The sequence below is a fragment of the Schistocerca americana genome, chromosome 11, assembly GCF_021461395.2.
Source record: "Schistocerca americana isolate TAMUIC-IGC-003095 chromosome 11, iqSchAmer2.1, whole genome shotgun sequence".
NCBI lineage: Eukaryota > Metazoa > Arthropoda > Insecta > Orthoptera > Acrididae > Schistocerca > Schistocerca americana.
In genome coordinates this window covers 47,441,634-47,457,387 of record NC_060129.1, presented here as the reverse complement: position 1 = coordinate 47,457,387, position 15,754 = coordinate 47,441,634, and the positions used below count along the sequence as shown (strand labels likewise).

General features: G+C 38.1%; 1 protein-coding gene and 1 long non-coding RNA gene across 5 annotated transcripts in view; one reads left to right on the top strand and one right to left on the bottom strand.

Moving 5' to 3' along the window:
* Window positions 1–3,654, bottom strand: part of LOC124553792 — a 69,684-nt gene extending 66,030 nt beyond the window's left edge. For 3 of the 4 annotated variants that reach the window (XM_047127771.1, XM_047127772.1, XM_047127774.1), the window contains exons 1-2: window positions 3,525–3,654; window positions 1,270–1,356 (exon numbers count right to left, since the gene is read on the bottom strand). In XM_047127771.1, coding sequence (XP_046983727.1) covers window positions 1,270–1,338 — 69 coding nt within the window. In that variant the 5' untranslated portion in view covers window positions 1,339–1,356; window positions 3,525–3,654. Of the gene's footprint in view, window positions 1–1,269; window positions 1,357–3,524 lie in introns of those variants that run through there. The other variant, XM_047127773.1, reaches the window with a different exon arrangement.
* Window positions 1,733–15,413, top strand: LOC124553795. The gene is made up of 3 exons (XR_006968133.1): window positions 1,733–1,930; window positions 14,456–14,524; window positions 15,316–15,413. It is a non-coding gene; the product is annotated as an uncharacterized LOC124553795 (long non-coding RNA).
* The last annotated feature ends 341 nt before the right edge of the window (window positions 15,414–15,754 follow it).

Genomic DNA, 15,754 nt, shown 5'->3' with positions numbered 1-15,754 from the left:
ATAGAACTCAATCCACATCACTGCTTTCCTTAAGTGACCAGCATCTCCACTAGCCCTATGCTGGCATAGCAAAAAGACAGTTCAAGCCACCACTCAACTAGTGACATCAACAAAACAGACAAACACACTCTAGAATAGGAACACACAAACACAACTCCAAGGTACCACCTATGTAACATATGATACACTTGAAAAAACTACACTTATAGTTCGTATTGTTCACTAGACCTGTAATTATTTTTCAGTTCCAGAAAACATTTACTGTTAATACTGAAATTACAATTTCTATTCAATGCACTGTTTTGTTGTTGTGATCAGTCTTAAACCTTGTTTGACGCAGCTCTCCCCAGTAGTCCATTTCTGCAGCTACTGCAGTTGCCCCTGCTTACTGAAGTCAATCCTTTGTCTCTCTCTACTTTTTTATCCCAAACCTCTTTTAGTCAAATTGTGGATTAAATTTTAACCACTTACTCATAATTAGCTCTCGGATCTCCCTATAAAAATCTTCAGCATTCTCCTGTAGCACAACATATGAAAAGCATCTATTGTCTTCAAGTCTAGTTATTGCCCACTTTTCAAGTATAGAATGTAATAATGCATTACCTGACCCTGCTATATTTTGAAATTACATTGCTGATATTCATTGCAATGTCATCTTCATTCTTGCATTGTAGATTAAAGATGACACTTAAAGGAAATGTATCAGTTCAGATTAAATCTGCCTTTAAGCAAACATACAACCACTGCCAGTGCATTAAGAATATGCTTAAATTTATTAAATTGATCTGTAGCAAAGCTGAAGGTCTAGGTTAGTGTGAAAGGGACAGTGTGGATCAAAGTTGCCATAGCAGTGTTGAACCATTTGTTTAATTCCGTACTAACAGTCAACACACTGGGTGATGGCAGTGTGGACACTTACTGAAATACTGTGCTTACTGGAACTGACATCCAGCCAATCACTCGTGAACTATTTTGTCATAATAGCTTAATTTTATACAAAGATGTTATCACTGGCAATAAGCAGTGGATTACAAATTTGCCTACATTTACAAAAATTAAATTTAAAACCTCCCCTGCATCATTTGTGAATTTTAACACATATTACAATTTATGCATAGTGCTACAAAAGATGTGTGTGACCTCGAAAACTCACTGGATATTTTACTGCATACTTTCAGCAATACAACATGAATTCTGTTTATTCACAGAACATATCACACACCGAAATTAATGAAACTACAGTAATAAAATTACAAAGTAACTACTTACAATGGAGCCTGGTGAACCTGCTGTTTCATTTGTTTCATCTTTTATCCGAATAGTTTTCTGGTGGTCCATTACTGCAGTTATTAGCCCCTGAAAAGCAAGGAACCAGGTACAAAGAGTCACATTCAATTTCCATTATTAATGTGAGATACAGCTCAAAGGCAGTATTTTCAGTCCATTACTGGCTGCAGCAGATGAACCACTAAACTAGAAAAATTCTACACTACCTGAAGAAAGGAGTCCAATGACATGAACTGATTTACCATTTCCTCATTACGAAGTGTCATACATATAATCTTAAAATGAGAGAAAATCAGTGTTTTGCAAAATCCATCCAACAGAAACAAATGCTACAACTGATTGATGCTGTTTGTTTCTGTCATTTGTTTAAGATACACTAGCTACATAACACTACTGTGAGCATTACTTGATATGTGTCTTGCTTTTTCCCACAGGAACTGTAACTACAGCATTATGAGGAATCAAAGCAACTAATAAATGGAAAATGGATTTTCTACGGAAAATCAGCTTCTAACATCAACCACAATTTTAAAGTCGAAGAAAGATAAGTTGAAATAGAGACTTCGATCTTTGGGATTCAGTTTGGGACTACCAGAATGCATATGATTATCCAAATGTTATAATCCAGTTCTCATTGATGCAGGTAAGAACAAAATGGAATTTGCAGTTCTTAATCATGTATGTGGCACTTTCAGTACTTAACCTCTAAACTTGGACATTAGTCTGCAGTTTGTCTTCAGTTATTCAGAATCATCTTGACATGTACAAAATGAAAATCTAACTACAAGAGATGTTCAGCATAATTTTATTATATGTTTAATCTGTGTTTTTGACACAGTTGCTCCTGTAAGGCTTTCCTTTTATAAGGCATAACTGAATACCCAGATTAGAGCAAATATTGCAGTGCTGAATTTTTATCCATTCACTTAAAAAAAAAAAAGGAACCACACACACTGCACTTTTTCAAGAACCATCAAAATTTTTTTTATCATCATCTATGTTTAATATTCTATTACTAAACATATTTATTGCCTCTCCTCCATCTCAACTGTGAACCCATGGTGAGAATTACATTTAGGCTATATAGCAGCTGTTTCTACACTAGTTACTTCCTTTCTACATCTATTTGCAAAGATGTAGCATTATCCTTACACTAAACATTCATAAATGCATCTTAATACAAACTGTTGTTGTGCACGATTTCCAGATCAAGTAATAGGATACTAAAATGATTCCAAATAGCCACAACAAATGAATATGTCCAACATTTCTTTTCTGCTGATGCCCCATTCCTGAAATGAAGTAACTATGTGCACTAAACGACTGAACAATACTATCGAAGTTACTCCACTGTAGTACGGACAAGCATCACATTACATCATAACAAACGCTGTTCTTATCCCTCGTCTTTCCTTCACAAAAAAAAAATATTACATCACAACATAAATACAGATTAAGGTAACCAAATAGTGAGAGTGAGAAATTTGCTGTCGTAGGTCGTCCTTCCTACAGAAATTATAAATGACTTATCACTTTCACTGGAGATCACAACATATGGAAACTGTTGAAAAAACGTCGAAAATACAAATAGTCTCTTTTATGAAGTTACAGATTACAGAATATAGATGTAGAGATTTTATCGGATGGGACGAAAATAGCAAGTACTTCACAAGACGCTATGGGCTACAAACAGCACCTGTACTTTTCACAATTGATGTATAGTATACGTAGGGAGTACCTGCGCACAAAGTTGCTGATCTCTGTCCATTTCGAAAAATTACAAGCTTATGGAAAACAAAACGTAAAATTTATTAATACAAACAAATCTTTAGTTTGTAATTTATAAACTGACGTATTCAGAAAAATAATCTGTATGAAGTCCTGAAACTGTATTATTTCTAGGGAATAGGGATTGTATTTGATTATTCGATGTTGAATAAATATTATTATTATTATTATTAAGTTGTTTGTTTTGGAAAACATAACATAATAGAAGTATAAACCAAATTCGCACACTAGCCCAAACCATAAACCAATCCACCAACGATAATTTAAATACAGCCCTTTGGATACACAAAATAAATTTCAAATACAAGGCAAAATGCCGTTAAATTAATACAATATTGCAACTACTGTCAGAACATCGTAACAAAATACATGGAAAATGCTTCGTGTGACCCATGCAGTTACAAGAATAATAAATATGTGATTGAATGAAACAACAAGTTTACTGTTACCTTTGCTTATTTATCTCCACGGTTTACATTTGTAATGTGACACAGTCTCCCATTAAACGGCACTGCTGTTAAAAGTTGTTACTTGTTACCGTTTCACAGCTGGAGCGACACTAGCGCTCCAAGCGGCGAGAAGGGAGAACTTCAGATTCGCTTCCGCTGTTCGTACGCTTCCCGGCGGCCCATTTCTTGTTGGACTCACGTGAGAGGTAGCTGATTTTCGGCGAATACTCCGAGGGGCTACAGTTAAATAACGACATAGTTCGAATCCATCAGTTTAGTTATCAGTATAACTGCGAGTAGTGAAAAATGGCAGGAATGTCGTATGAATCTTGTCATAACCTTAGCTTATTAACTCCGGGTACATTTTAGTTGATGTTAGAACGATTATTAGTGTTTAATATTATATGTTTGTAGGTTATCGGTCGCTATGAGAAATATTATCTTCGCAGCTGCGACAGAAAGTACGCTGAACTTCGCCACAGCACTGTTTAAGTAAAATGTTAACAATGTGCGTTTTTAAGTATGAAGTAATATGTAAACTGAGTACTGTAGGTTAAATTCGAAGCTAATTTCTTGTGCCGCTCACATAATAGAATAAAGTCTACAGCCTTGTAATACAACAAAAAATGTACGTAATGTGACAGATTCGTTTACTTCTGTGCTGTAAAAGCTAGTCCTATTGGGGAAAATGTGAGTACGCTAATCCAGGTTTTATGTCAGATTTGGTAACTGCTAGATTTCTCCAGCTACAGCATGTTTATAACATATGAAGACATGCAGATCGAAAAGGTTGACAGTGTTACGTTTCTGGGACTACAACTCGATAATAAATTCAGTTGGAAGGGCATACCACATTTTTTCACTCTGTTATTTCATAAGGGAGCGTATTCTGTGGTAACTTTCAAACGTAGCAAAAGTTTTTCGCATGTAAAAGCGTGTAATAAAAATCGTTTGTGGTATAAATTCAAGAACATCATGTAGGAACCTGTTCAAGGAACTTTGTATTCTAACCACTGCTACCTAGTATATTTATTCCTTAATGAAATTTGTTACAAGTATTTCCAACCAATAGCTCAATACATAATATCAGTACTAGAAATGGGAACAGCAATCTACATAAAGACCTACAATCACTACCTTGGTCCAAAAGGGGTCCAATATTCGGGAACATGCATTTTCAATAAACTGCCAGCAAGTCAGCAACCATTAAAAACTTGGTTCCAGATAAAGCACGGTTTACAGTGTGTTTGAAAGACTATTTGATGCAGAAGTGTCTGATTCCACCCGTCATCAATATGCCGGAAATGGCTATTTTAAGTGTCTATGACGTCACTACATACACATGGCAACAAACACGAAGATACATATAAATAATACAATAACATCTCCCACCAAAAATACAATCAAACCAATGGGACAACTGCGGGAAGTTGGGGGTTTTAGGGTGAGGACAAGCTAGTAAAAAAAAAAAAAAAACACACCCACCATGATCCCAAAACACAAAATGAAGAACAAAAAGAAAAAATACAGCATTTTGCTACGCCAACAAAAATCTGTAGGAATCGGACATTTCCCTTGAACAATATAGGTCAACCATAGCTGACCATACCAAAACACCAATACCTACAACTAAAAGTACGAAAATTGGAATCGGACATTTCCCTTGACCTACATGTCAACCTCAGATGACGATACTAAAACATCAACACATACAACTATGAAAATGGGAATCGGTCATTTCCGGTGACCTATATAGGTGCACCACAGCTACTGATGCAAAAAAATCAACACCTACAACTGCGAAAAATAAAACCACAATCCCAAAAGTCCACAAATCAATCATTCGTACATAAATTAAATCACATTCAATACTCCATAAATACACAAAACATCACAGCTAGAAAAAAAAAAAAAAATTACCACCAGCAAATTCCGGCACTGCAAACTAGATCGGCAGCCCCCCCCCCCCCCCCCCCCCCACACACACACACACGCACACACAGACACAAAAACCAACTCATAAACACCGTGCTGTAATGACATTCACACACAACAACACCTTTACGTCGAAGCAGACGGGTGGAATCAGACGCTTCCATTGACCCCTCCTACTCTGTAGATGAATATCGTAACAGAGACTGATAGACCAGCTTAGATAAAAATTCTGCTATATTTCAGTTTTGACAGCACTTGGTTGCAACAGTCAAGATCGGGTATTCTGTGTATGATAAATTTATTAAAAGTGCGTAACTGTGTTTTATTCTGACAGTGTATCAATTATGTAAATATTAGCAGTTACTGTGATATATTCACATATTTTGACAATCTCCTGACAAATGATGAGGATAATAATTATTATATTCAACTGTATTATGTTATACTTTCTGACATGCTATTTGTCATTCGCAATGGCCAGCGGCTATTTCCGAAGAAGTACGTAAATATTTGTTCGCTCCAGTAAGTATCGTCTCTGTAATATCACCGGGGTCTAAGACTGGAGTCACTGTATCGGGAACGCAGACACACAGTTATTCCGTTACCAACTTCCAGGTTACCTGTAATGGTAGCCCGGTAACTGCCAGAGAGCGAGAACTGTGAGCCAATAACGATAACTGCCAGAGGAAAATACCGATCTCTGACAGTTAGTTCCATAGTCACTCGAATTCCTTCTGGTACCTCTTCTTATACAACTAGAGGTGTACAAATTCCCCTTGCAGCCTGCTTGCCCCTAGCTCCTCTGCAACCATTCATGCAGGTCAGCCTGCCGCGACGTAAACACAAGAGTGCGCGTGTACTGAGGCATAGTGGGTAATGCGGCCGATACGGGCTCCCGCAAGCCCGGGCTACCTGGGTTCCTGCAAGCCTGCCAAGCTTCACGGGACCCGCTCAGCTTGCTGCGCCTGACAACAGGTTGCGCTGTCAAGCTACCGTGACTAGAGTAGCCAGGTAGTTAGCCTGCAGTTCATTTATCGCAACGGTGGGGGCAGCACAATGAATAGGTCGAACTTTAGTGAGATTGACAAAAAATTGACAACTGGCGAATACGTGCTGGTAACGAAACAGAGCACAAGTGCCGCATGGGAAACGTTTTCGTGTGTTTATGAGGCCGCTTCAATAAATCGGTAGGTGTCTCTCAATGCAAACTATGTAAAAAGCTCTTAAGTACTTATTCGGGAACCTCGAATATGTTACGACATGTGTGCAAATTTGACAAGCAGTTCCCTCACTCCGTAAATATCTTGAAAGAGGACAAAGATTTAGTGGCCGAAAAGTGCGTCGAAATGTGTGCTAAGGACCTGAGACCATTTAGCAGTATAGAAGGAGAACGATTTCTTAATTTAGGGCAGACACTGATCGACATAGGTAAAAAATATGGCTCAGTTGATATTAAAAATATTATGCCTTCCAGAGTGACAGTAGCTAGGAAAGTTCAAACCTTAGCTGATAAAGTGCACAGCAAAATGCTCCCAGATATAGTGCATGCGATTCGTTCTGGTATATGTGCCAGTACAATTGATCTATGGACAGACAATTACAAAGGGGTGCATTACATGTCCGTGACAATGCATTACATAAATTCAGACTGGCGTTTGAATAAATATGTACTGATGTTCTCTGCGTTTCCTGACTGCCCAAAAATTGGCTCTAATATTCGAAACGAGTTGGAAGATTGCTTAGAAACTATGGGTGTTTCTCGTGAAGACATTGCCAAAATTACGTTTGTCACAGACCAGGGCAGTAACATTGTCAAAGCTCTCGAAATATATCAGCGTCTTCCATGCATGGCTCATAATATAAACACAGTCTGTTCTGAGCGAACAGTTTTTGAAAGAAAATGTTCTAAATATATTAGCCATTCTTAATACAGTGCGGGCTACGGTTTCGTACTTCAAGAGAAGAGGTCTCTGTGTGAGACTGAACTCATCTTTAAAGCAGTGTGTTTATACGAGTTGGAACAGTTATTTTGACATGCTTGTATCAGTCCATTCTCAGATTGATCCAGTGAAGGCTGTTTTACATAATGAAGGTGACTCTGATATGATGCTGGGTTATGACCACCATATAACTGGCCAGCTTATAGAATTTCTTAAGCCGTTTAAAGAAGCCACAGTTGATCTAGAGGGTGACAAGGAGCCAACCCTACATTTAGTTCTACCGTGGTTTTATGCCTTAAAAACTCACTGTACCGTACGGGATAACGATGAAGAGGTTTGTAATTTTATTCCATCTGAATATTATAGAACCACTTGTGAAATATGTATGTTGAGAAAATGTATTTTCAGGACATGAAACCTTTGAAACAAGCCGCCGATGCCTTCCTAGAACAGAAAATTTGCGTAAGTATGTTGCATAAAATTGCAATGTTTATGGTGGCTAACTACCGCACATTAAGAAAGTTAACCGAGGATGAAAAAATTGAAGTTTACCAAGCAGCACGACAGATGTGTGCTGAAGGTAAGCTCCTAAGATAATGCATATATTCTTCATCTACATGTACATGGTTACTCTGCAAGACACACGCAAGTGCTTGGTTGAGGGTTCATCGAACCACTTTCAACTTATTTGTCTCCTATTCTCGAATTTCGGCCGGGATAGAACACCTACATCTCTCCGTCTGAGCGCTGCTTTTTTGTATTTTATTCTGACGATCATTTCTTCCAATGTAGATGGGACTCAACAATATATCTTCGAATTCGGAGGTGTAAGTTGGTGATCGAAATTTCATATATAGATCGCGCCACATCAGAAAACGCCATTGTTGTAATGATTCCCACCCCAACTCTTTTGTAATTTCCGCGAGACTCTTTCCCCTGTTTCACGATAATACCAAACCAGCTGCCCTTATTTAGACTCTTTCGACCTCTTTCGTCAATCGTAAGGCTCTCCAACTGCGTAGCAATGCTCCAACAGAGTGTTTTGTCATTAAAACGCCTACAGCATTTTCTGTGTGTCCATTCCTATTTAAGTAGATCGTAATTGTAATCAGAGGTATTAAGTAGAATCTGCAGCCTTTAGATTTGACTGGTTGATCTTGTAAACGAAGTTTAACGGACTTAGTTTAGTACACACAGGGATAACCTCGCTCTTGTCATTATTTATTGCCAACTGCTAATTTTCACACCAAAAATATATACCTTATTTAAATCGTCCTGCAGTTAGTTTTGAGCTTCTGGTGACTTTACTGAACGATAAATGATAGCATCATCTAAAAACCATTATAATTTCAACTATGTGTAGTACGATCATCACATTGTTCTGCAAATATTAATTGGAACCTGTACTGTTTCAGTACAAGTGCCCAATCACAGCACCCAAGAAACAAATCCAGGGCCGTACAAAATAGCGAAATTTGAGGACTGGGCAGAAGAGCCTCCTCTCCTACATGATGAAGTCAGCAGATACTTGCAAGAACACTGTGTGAACGAGGGAGATATTCTACAGTGGTGGAAAAATAACTCCCAACGACTTCCTTGACTTGCGTGTGTGGCAAGAAAAATATTAAATATCCCAGCCACTAGTGCCTCTAGTGAGAGAATTTTTAGTTGCGCTGGAAACCTAATTAGCGAAAAACGATCACGTCTTAATGCAGACAGACTTAACGATCTCGTCATAATTAATTCAAACGCTAATCAGTAGACACATTAAGAATACAGTAGAACATTAAACAGGAAACTATGAGTTTGAGCGGAAATTTACTAATTAAGAGTGCAGATTTCTTTCTTGTGCTTTCTGGGCGTCAATTTCTGAGATAGAAAATTTTTAATGCATACAGTTCATTTTTATTTTAGACTAAACTTTTTGATTTCAATCCTCCCAAGTGACATTTATTATTGTTTGTAAACCATTTTCTGTTACTTGTGTTTGCAAAAATAGCCAAATATTTTTAGGAGTATCTGGTTTGGCCTAAATAATACTTTCAGGGGAACTGAAGGAAAATTTGTAAATATTTTATGTTGAAAAGTGTTCTGCAAAATAAAATATTCATTTGTGGATTAAGGCAATACACATTATGAGTTTAAATTACAATTTATTTTGTTGAGTTCCACACACATTGCAAAATGTAATTTTATTCTTGTATTTCTATATTAAGGGGCATCCCACATGCAGAGTCAAGATGCTGAAGACCTAGACACTACAAATGCTCCTAAAATGAAGAGCGTCTTTTTCCATGAATGTATTGTAGTAGGAATATAATGGAAACTCTGAGCCACTCTCCACAGCGTCTACATCTGCGTCATGAGGATTCAGACTCGTCGTTAGGTCTGTGTTATGAGGGTCTACAGTCGTCGTTTAGGTTTGCGTCAAGCAAGTAAACACTCGTCGTCTTAGTCTGCATCATGATGGCCTGAAATATGGTCCCTCATGGCGCAGACCTAGACTACAAGTGTGGACTCTCATGACGCAAACGTAGGCGCCGCAAAAAATGGCTCAGGGTCGCCATTGTATTCCCAGTACTATAGTTTTTAGACGAACTGGATACGAAACAAGTCCTTAGATTTTGTTAAAATGCATTTTGGCAATTTAGAATGATTTTGCCAACGTTGAATGAATTCACAGAACCAGAAAAATACATCCTGGAAACGTAGTTAAATATTTATGTAATTGGTGTCATACTTGGCTGAAACATACTAAAGTTAAAGAATGTAGACTTCCAAAATCTTAATTTGGTTCTCATTGCAGTACAGTGGTTAATAGGGGCGTAGATAATTTATTCTTCTGGGGAGGTGACCAATCTTCTTTTTGGGGGGTGGAGGTTCACTTCTTTAGTACAAATATCCATCCGTTTCGGTGTTGAAAAGTGCAGCACAGACTGCATTGTGTTGCCTGGGCATTTATTTATTCCATACTCTCGTAGTCCATCTTCCCTCCCCTATTTTCTCTCTATCCATTTAGTCCTCTCCCACTATCTCTCTGATCACCTCTTCCCCCCCCCCCCCCCCCCCCATCCCTTGGCCAGCCGGAGTGGCCAAGCAGTTCTAGGCGCTACAGTCTGGAACCGCGCGACCGCTACGGTTGCCGGTTTGAATCCTGCCTCAGGCATGGATGTGTGTGATGTCCTTAGGTTAGTTAGGTTTAAGTAATTCCAAGTTCTAGGGGACTGATGACTCAGAAGTTAAGTCCCATATTGCTCAGGGCCATTTGAACCATTTTTGAACCCATCCCTTGGCCCATCTCCCCCCACCCTCTATCCTTCTCCTCGTCCTCTCTCTGTTGGATTCCGCCACCTCAGTTCATCTCCTCTTCACCTATCTATGAAAACTCATATATATCTGTCAACTTTTGTGGTGATCAGTGAATCAGTGTCAAAGTTTACTGCTAGGTAGCATTTGTTGTAATACTTTTTGATACGCAGCATTGATAGTTTTGTTTTCTGGTGCATAAACAAATGAAGTTGAAGGTGTCCCGACAGGGGAATATGCGACTTACAAATGGCCATGTGAAAAACATGATTTTCAAGATTGATGCCTCAAACATATAACAACTGCCCTTGCGATTTATCTATCGACATGGCAAATGTAAGCTGCACTGGAAATTATAACCGTTTAAAGTCGAATGGCATGTCGGTCGGAATCTTAGTGATACTGGAATCAAACTGTCTTCACCTGTGTACTTTCCTTTTAAAATTGTGGCTTCGATTACGTTGTTCTTTAATTTCTTCCCCGCAAGCCGGGTGCCATTACAAAGACGTGGCTGGTTTACCTCTCGCAACATAATGATTGCCGATCCGACTTAAGGGGAGTTGGAATGCCGGAAAATGGAAAAAATTCACATTTTCAGTTTTTAACCTTATAACTTAATTTGAAATTTTCTGCTTAAAATGGTGCAAAATTTGTTAAGAAATTCCAATTGGAAGTATTTTTATTTAATTTTTCAAAATTACATGTGCGCCCAGCAAAGTTACCCATCTTGTGATTTGTACACATTTAAATCTTCGCATTTCCGAAAACATTACATATAGAAGGCTGTGGATTTCACTCTTCAGTTGTAGAATCTTTGATCCTTCCATAGGTACCATTGTTTTTACGACTAGCTGTGTTTATTGTTCAGTTTTTGATCTGTGAGTGTTTGTTTTGAGCCTCGAGTTTAGTTTGTCGCTCATTTGGAGTTTGTTATCTGTCTTGTTTTGACTTTCAGTGGTGAGTGCGTAGTTTCTACGATGCCTAGGAGTGCATCATTATTTAAAAAGCGAAAGTTTCGCGGTAATAGATTTACAAATAACGTTTGTTCAAGTGATTCTGCTTCAGCACCTGTTGATGCTGGTGAAAGTTCTGACGTTTGTACAGCTGAGATGTGTGAAGGAGACACGCCCACCAGTGCATCAAAAAAGAAGTTATCAAACTGTGCAAGTGAAATTACAGATGAAGCTTCTAATGAACAATATGTTTTAGTCGACTTTCCTGTTTTTACTGAGTTTATGAAGAAATGTTTGTGTTGTAATCTTTGTGGAGGTTCTTTTGATATGAACATAACAAAATCTATAGGACTTTCCTGCAAAATTGCTATAGTTTGTGCCAGTTGTGAAAATGAGACCTGTTTTTGGAGCTCTAAAACATGCAGTAGCAATTTGTTTGAGAGTAATATCAGGCTAATGTATGCAATGAGAGCAATTGGTAAAGGACATACTGCTGCTCAAACATTTTGTGCCATAATGAATCTTCCACCTCCACCTGCTAAAATTGACAATTACACTGAAGTGATAGGAGATGCTGTTCAGTCTGTAGCAGATTTATCAATGAAAGCTGCTGCCAGTGAAGCAAAATATATAAATGAAGGAAACCCAGATATCCCTGTTGCTTTTGATGGAACCTGGCAGAAAAGGGGTCACACATCCAAAAATGCTGTTGCTACTGTTACTAGTGTGGACAGCGGTAAAGTTTTGGACTATGAAGTGCTCACTAAACATTGTTACCATTGTGCATCTGGTAAGATAGAAGCAGCTCACATATGTAGCAAGAATTATGAAGGTACGAGTGGAGGCATGGAGGCTGCCGCTGCTGTGAAAATGTTTAGCAGATCAGAAAAAGAACGGGGAGTATTTTACACAAAATTCCTTGGAGATGGGGACTCCAAGGCATACAAAAGTGTTACAGAATCCATGCCATATGTCAATAAGACAATAACTAAACTAGAATGTGTCGGTCATGTTCAGAAACGAATGGGCACTCGTCTAAGGAAACTGAAACAGAATCTGAAGGACAAAATTTTGTCAGATGGTAAAACCATTAGAGGTCGCCTGTCAGATAAAATTATAAATGAATTACAACAATACTATGGTATGGCAATAAGAAATAATGCAAATAATTTGCAGGAAATGAGACAAGCTGTATGGGCCACATATTTACATCGATCATCAACTGATGATAATCCTCAACATTTTGCTTGTCCAGATGGTCCTCAGTCATGGTGCAATTATAGAAAATCTCAAGCTACTGGGGATCCTTATCACCATAAAAATTATATTCCATTGGCTGTTATGGAAGTAATTAAACCAATATATAGAGACTTGGGGCATCCTGATCTTCTGCGAAAATGTCTTCATGGTTGTACCCAGAATCAAAACGAGTCGTTCAACAACCTCATTTGGACTCGTGTACCTAAGAATGTATTTGTTGGGATAAAAACATTGAAATGGGGAGTCAGTGATGCTGTTATTTCATTCAATGATGGTCATATGGGTAGGCTAAAGGTCATGGCAAGGCTCGGCATTGCTCCTGGTATCAACACCATCAGAGGTCTTCAGCTTCTGGACAGCGTGCGAGTAAGGAAGGCTCAGTATGCAGCTGAATTTAATACAAAAAAAGCAAGGGCAGCAAGGAGAAGAAAGCTTCTAGGTGAAGAAGAAGAACTAGAAGATGACCCTGATTACTCTGCTGGACACTTTTGATAATAGAATAAAAGGTATTTGTGAATTTTCATAATAAATTACTTTAATCGCATTTTCTGGCATTTGACATTTTTAGTGTTACATGTACCTTTATCTCATAAACCACTCAACCAACAACATTCAAATTTTCAGAAATGCTGCAAAACAGTTCAAAGAGGCCACTGAACTAGAATCATGACAAGAACTGGCTTATTCTCTGAACTAGGGAAGTTTATGTTATACTTTTTCCAATAAAAAATGGCTTAATGGTAAAAAATTCATAAATACTATACCAACAAAAAGAAAACATTGGTTCTAGTTCAGTGGGCTCACAATATATGCTGAAAACCTCTGCCAGAATTTCAAAGTTCTGAAGATAATAGTTCCAAAGAAAAAGGTACACAAAGTTAGCAAATTTAACATTGGCGAGATAGGGCATTCCAACTCCCCTTAATTACAAATTGAGAGGCGGTAAATTATAAAAAGTGTTCTGTGTATGTTAATTATGGGTGAGAATATGGAAACTCTATTATATATTTGTTATTTTCAGACTACGATGTAATGGACGAGTTCCTGGTTTTCCATTCACCTCGTGCGGAAGAACCCTTTCTTTCACGTCCCACACCGGAAGCGTTGTGGGACAGGGAAGCTACACTGAAAGTAATTGAATTCTACAGAATTCATAACAAAGGCTCGGTAAGAGCCGAGATCTGAAGCGGAAGCAGCAATTATGGGACGCGATGTCCACTTATATCAAGAAAGCTTTGGTAAAGACGTTCTCGCCAGCGCAGTATGAAAACAAATGGCGATGTTTGCTACGTTCTTATAAGGGCGTAATGGACAACAAGGAATTAGGGAGAGGTCGGAAAGATTTCGTGTATATGAAAGCTATGGACGAGATCTTTCAGAACAAGAGCGACAATTACCCGGAGGTTTTGCTTGATGGTGCAAGTATCGAATGTAACTTTACATTCGATACTTCATACAGTCATCACGTGAACTTCAAGAGACTTCTAGTTTATAACGGTTTTTGATGAACATTAACACAGTGCCTTATTTTGTTTAGACGTTGTGGCGGAGGCAGCGACCAACCAAGCGACCAGGCTGTTCCAGGCCATCAGGATACACGACGAAGGTTAGCTGTCCTAGCTGTTAATTACTAAATGCTAAGAGTCCACGTGGGTGTGAGCATTGCAGTTTCATAGCTTTTTGTTGTATATGACCCTATTTTCTGTATCCTTCAATTTATGGTTTATGTGCGTAAGTAATTTTTCAATTCATCCTCCAAGGTAACTGGAGGTATCACAATTTTGTTTTACCAATATCTGTAAATATAAAAAAAAAAGTTTTGATTCTTATTTGCAAGATCTCGGTCCAAAGTTATGCAGTTTGTCAGTTCTCTCAGGGGGAACTGTGGGAGTATGTTGGATGTTTGTGTGAACTTTTTCGTTTTTCAGTGCACTAATTGATAGTTCCATTCAAATTTCTTTGTATGTAGTAATCTTCCAAGCAAATATGACCCCAGGTTGATTTGTACACTATTAATGCCAATAATTTAATTGGTTAGAGGCACTGTAGTTCCTTTATTTTTTCATTCCTTAATATCAGTTTTACCCTCTCTAAGTATTGCAGACATGTCTAGTCTTCCCTTATTCCTTCTAGAGGTATTTACATTAAACTGGTTTATTAGTGATACGAAAATTGTTTTCAGTAAGAAAATTGTGCCTAAAAGCATTGCTATTTGATTGTGTTCATTCTCTTTATCCAAGCAAATTTGATTTTACTCTGTATTTTTTAGTGCCTTCTTTCATGTACTAAATTATTTTCATTGCTGGGTAAGTGCTAACATTACTATGATGGAATACTTCTCTATGCCACACTTCTGCATGAGCATGTAAGCAATTTTTCTGCATGTTAATATTTAAGGACTCTGCAAGTACATCCATCCCCCTCACAAGAAGCTTAAAGTCAAGAGTCGCACATCAAGAGATTCCCAAGAAGAGAGGAGCAATTATTTAAAGGAGAGGCTTGAGATGGAGTGGGAAAGACAGAAAAAAAGACCAGAGGGAAAATGAGAGGCTGGAGTTGAAACGGGCAAGCCTGGAAGTGAAACGTTCTTTGCTAGAGGCAACGTTGGAGCAGAATATGCTCCTTGGGAAGTATTTCGAGGCTCGGATGAGCTATCCTCCAAAATTTCATTTTTAAATCTTTTGTTTATATTGTGCCCTTTCTATTTTTATAATTTACATATGGCAAATTTTGCAAATTATGTCTTGAAATCTGCTAGATACCTAAACTTTAAATAGGGGTTTGTTAGCGATAAGTGTTGGAATTTGATAGGTATTTACCACTTGCTCTATTGCTG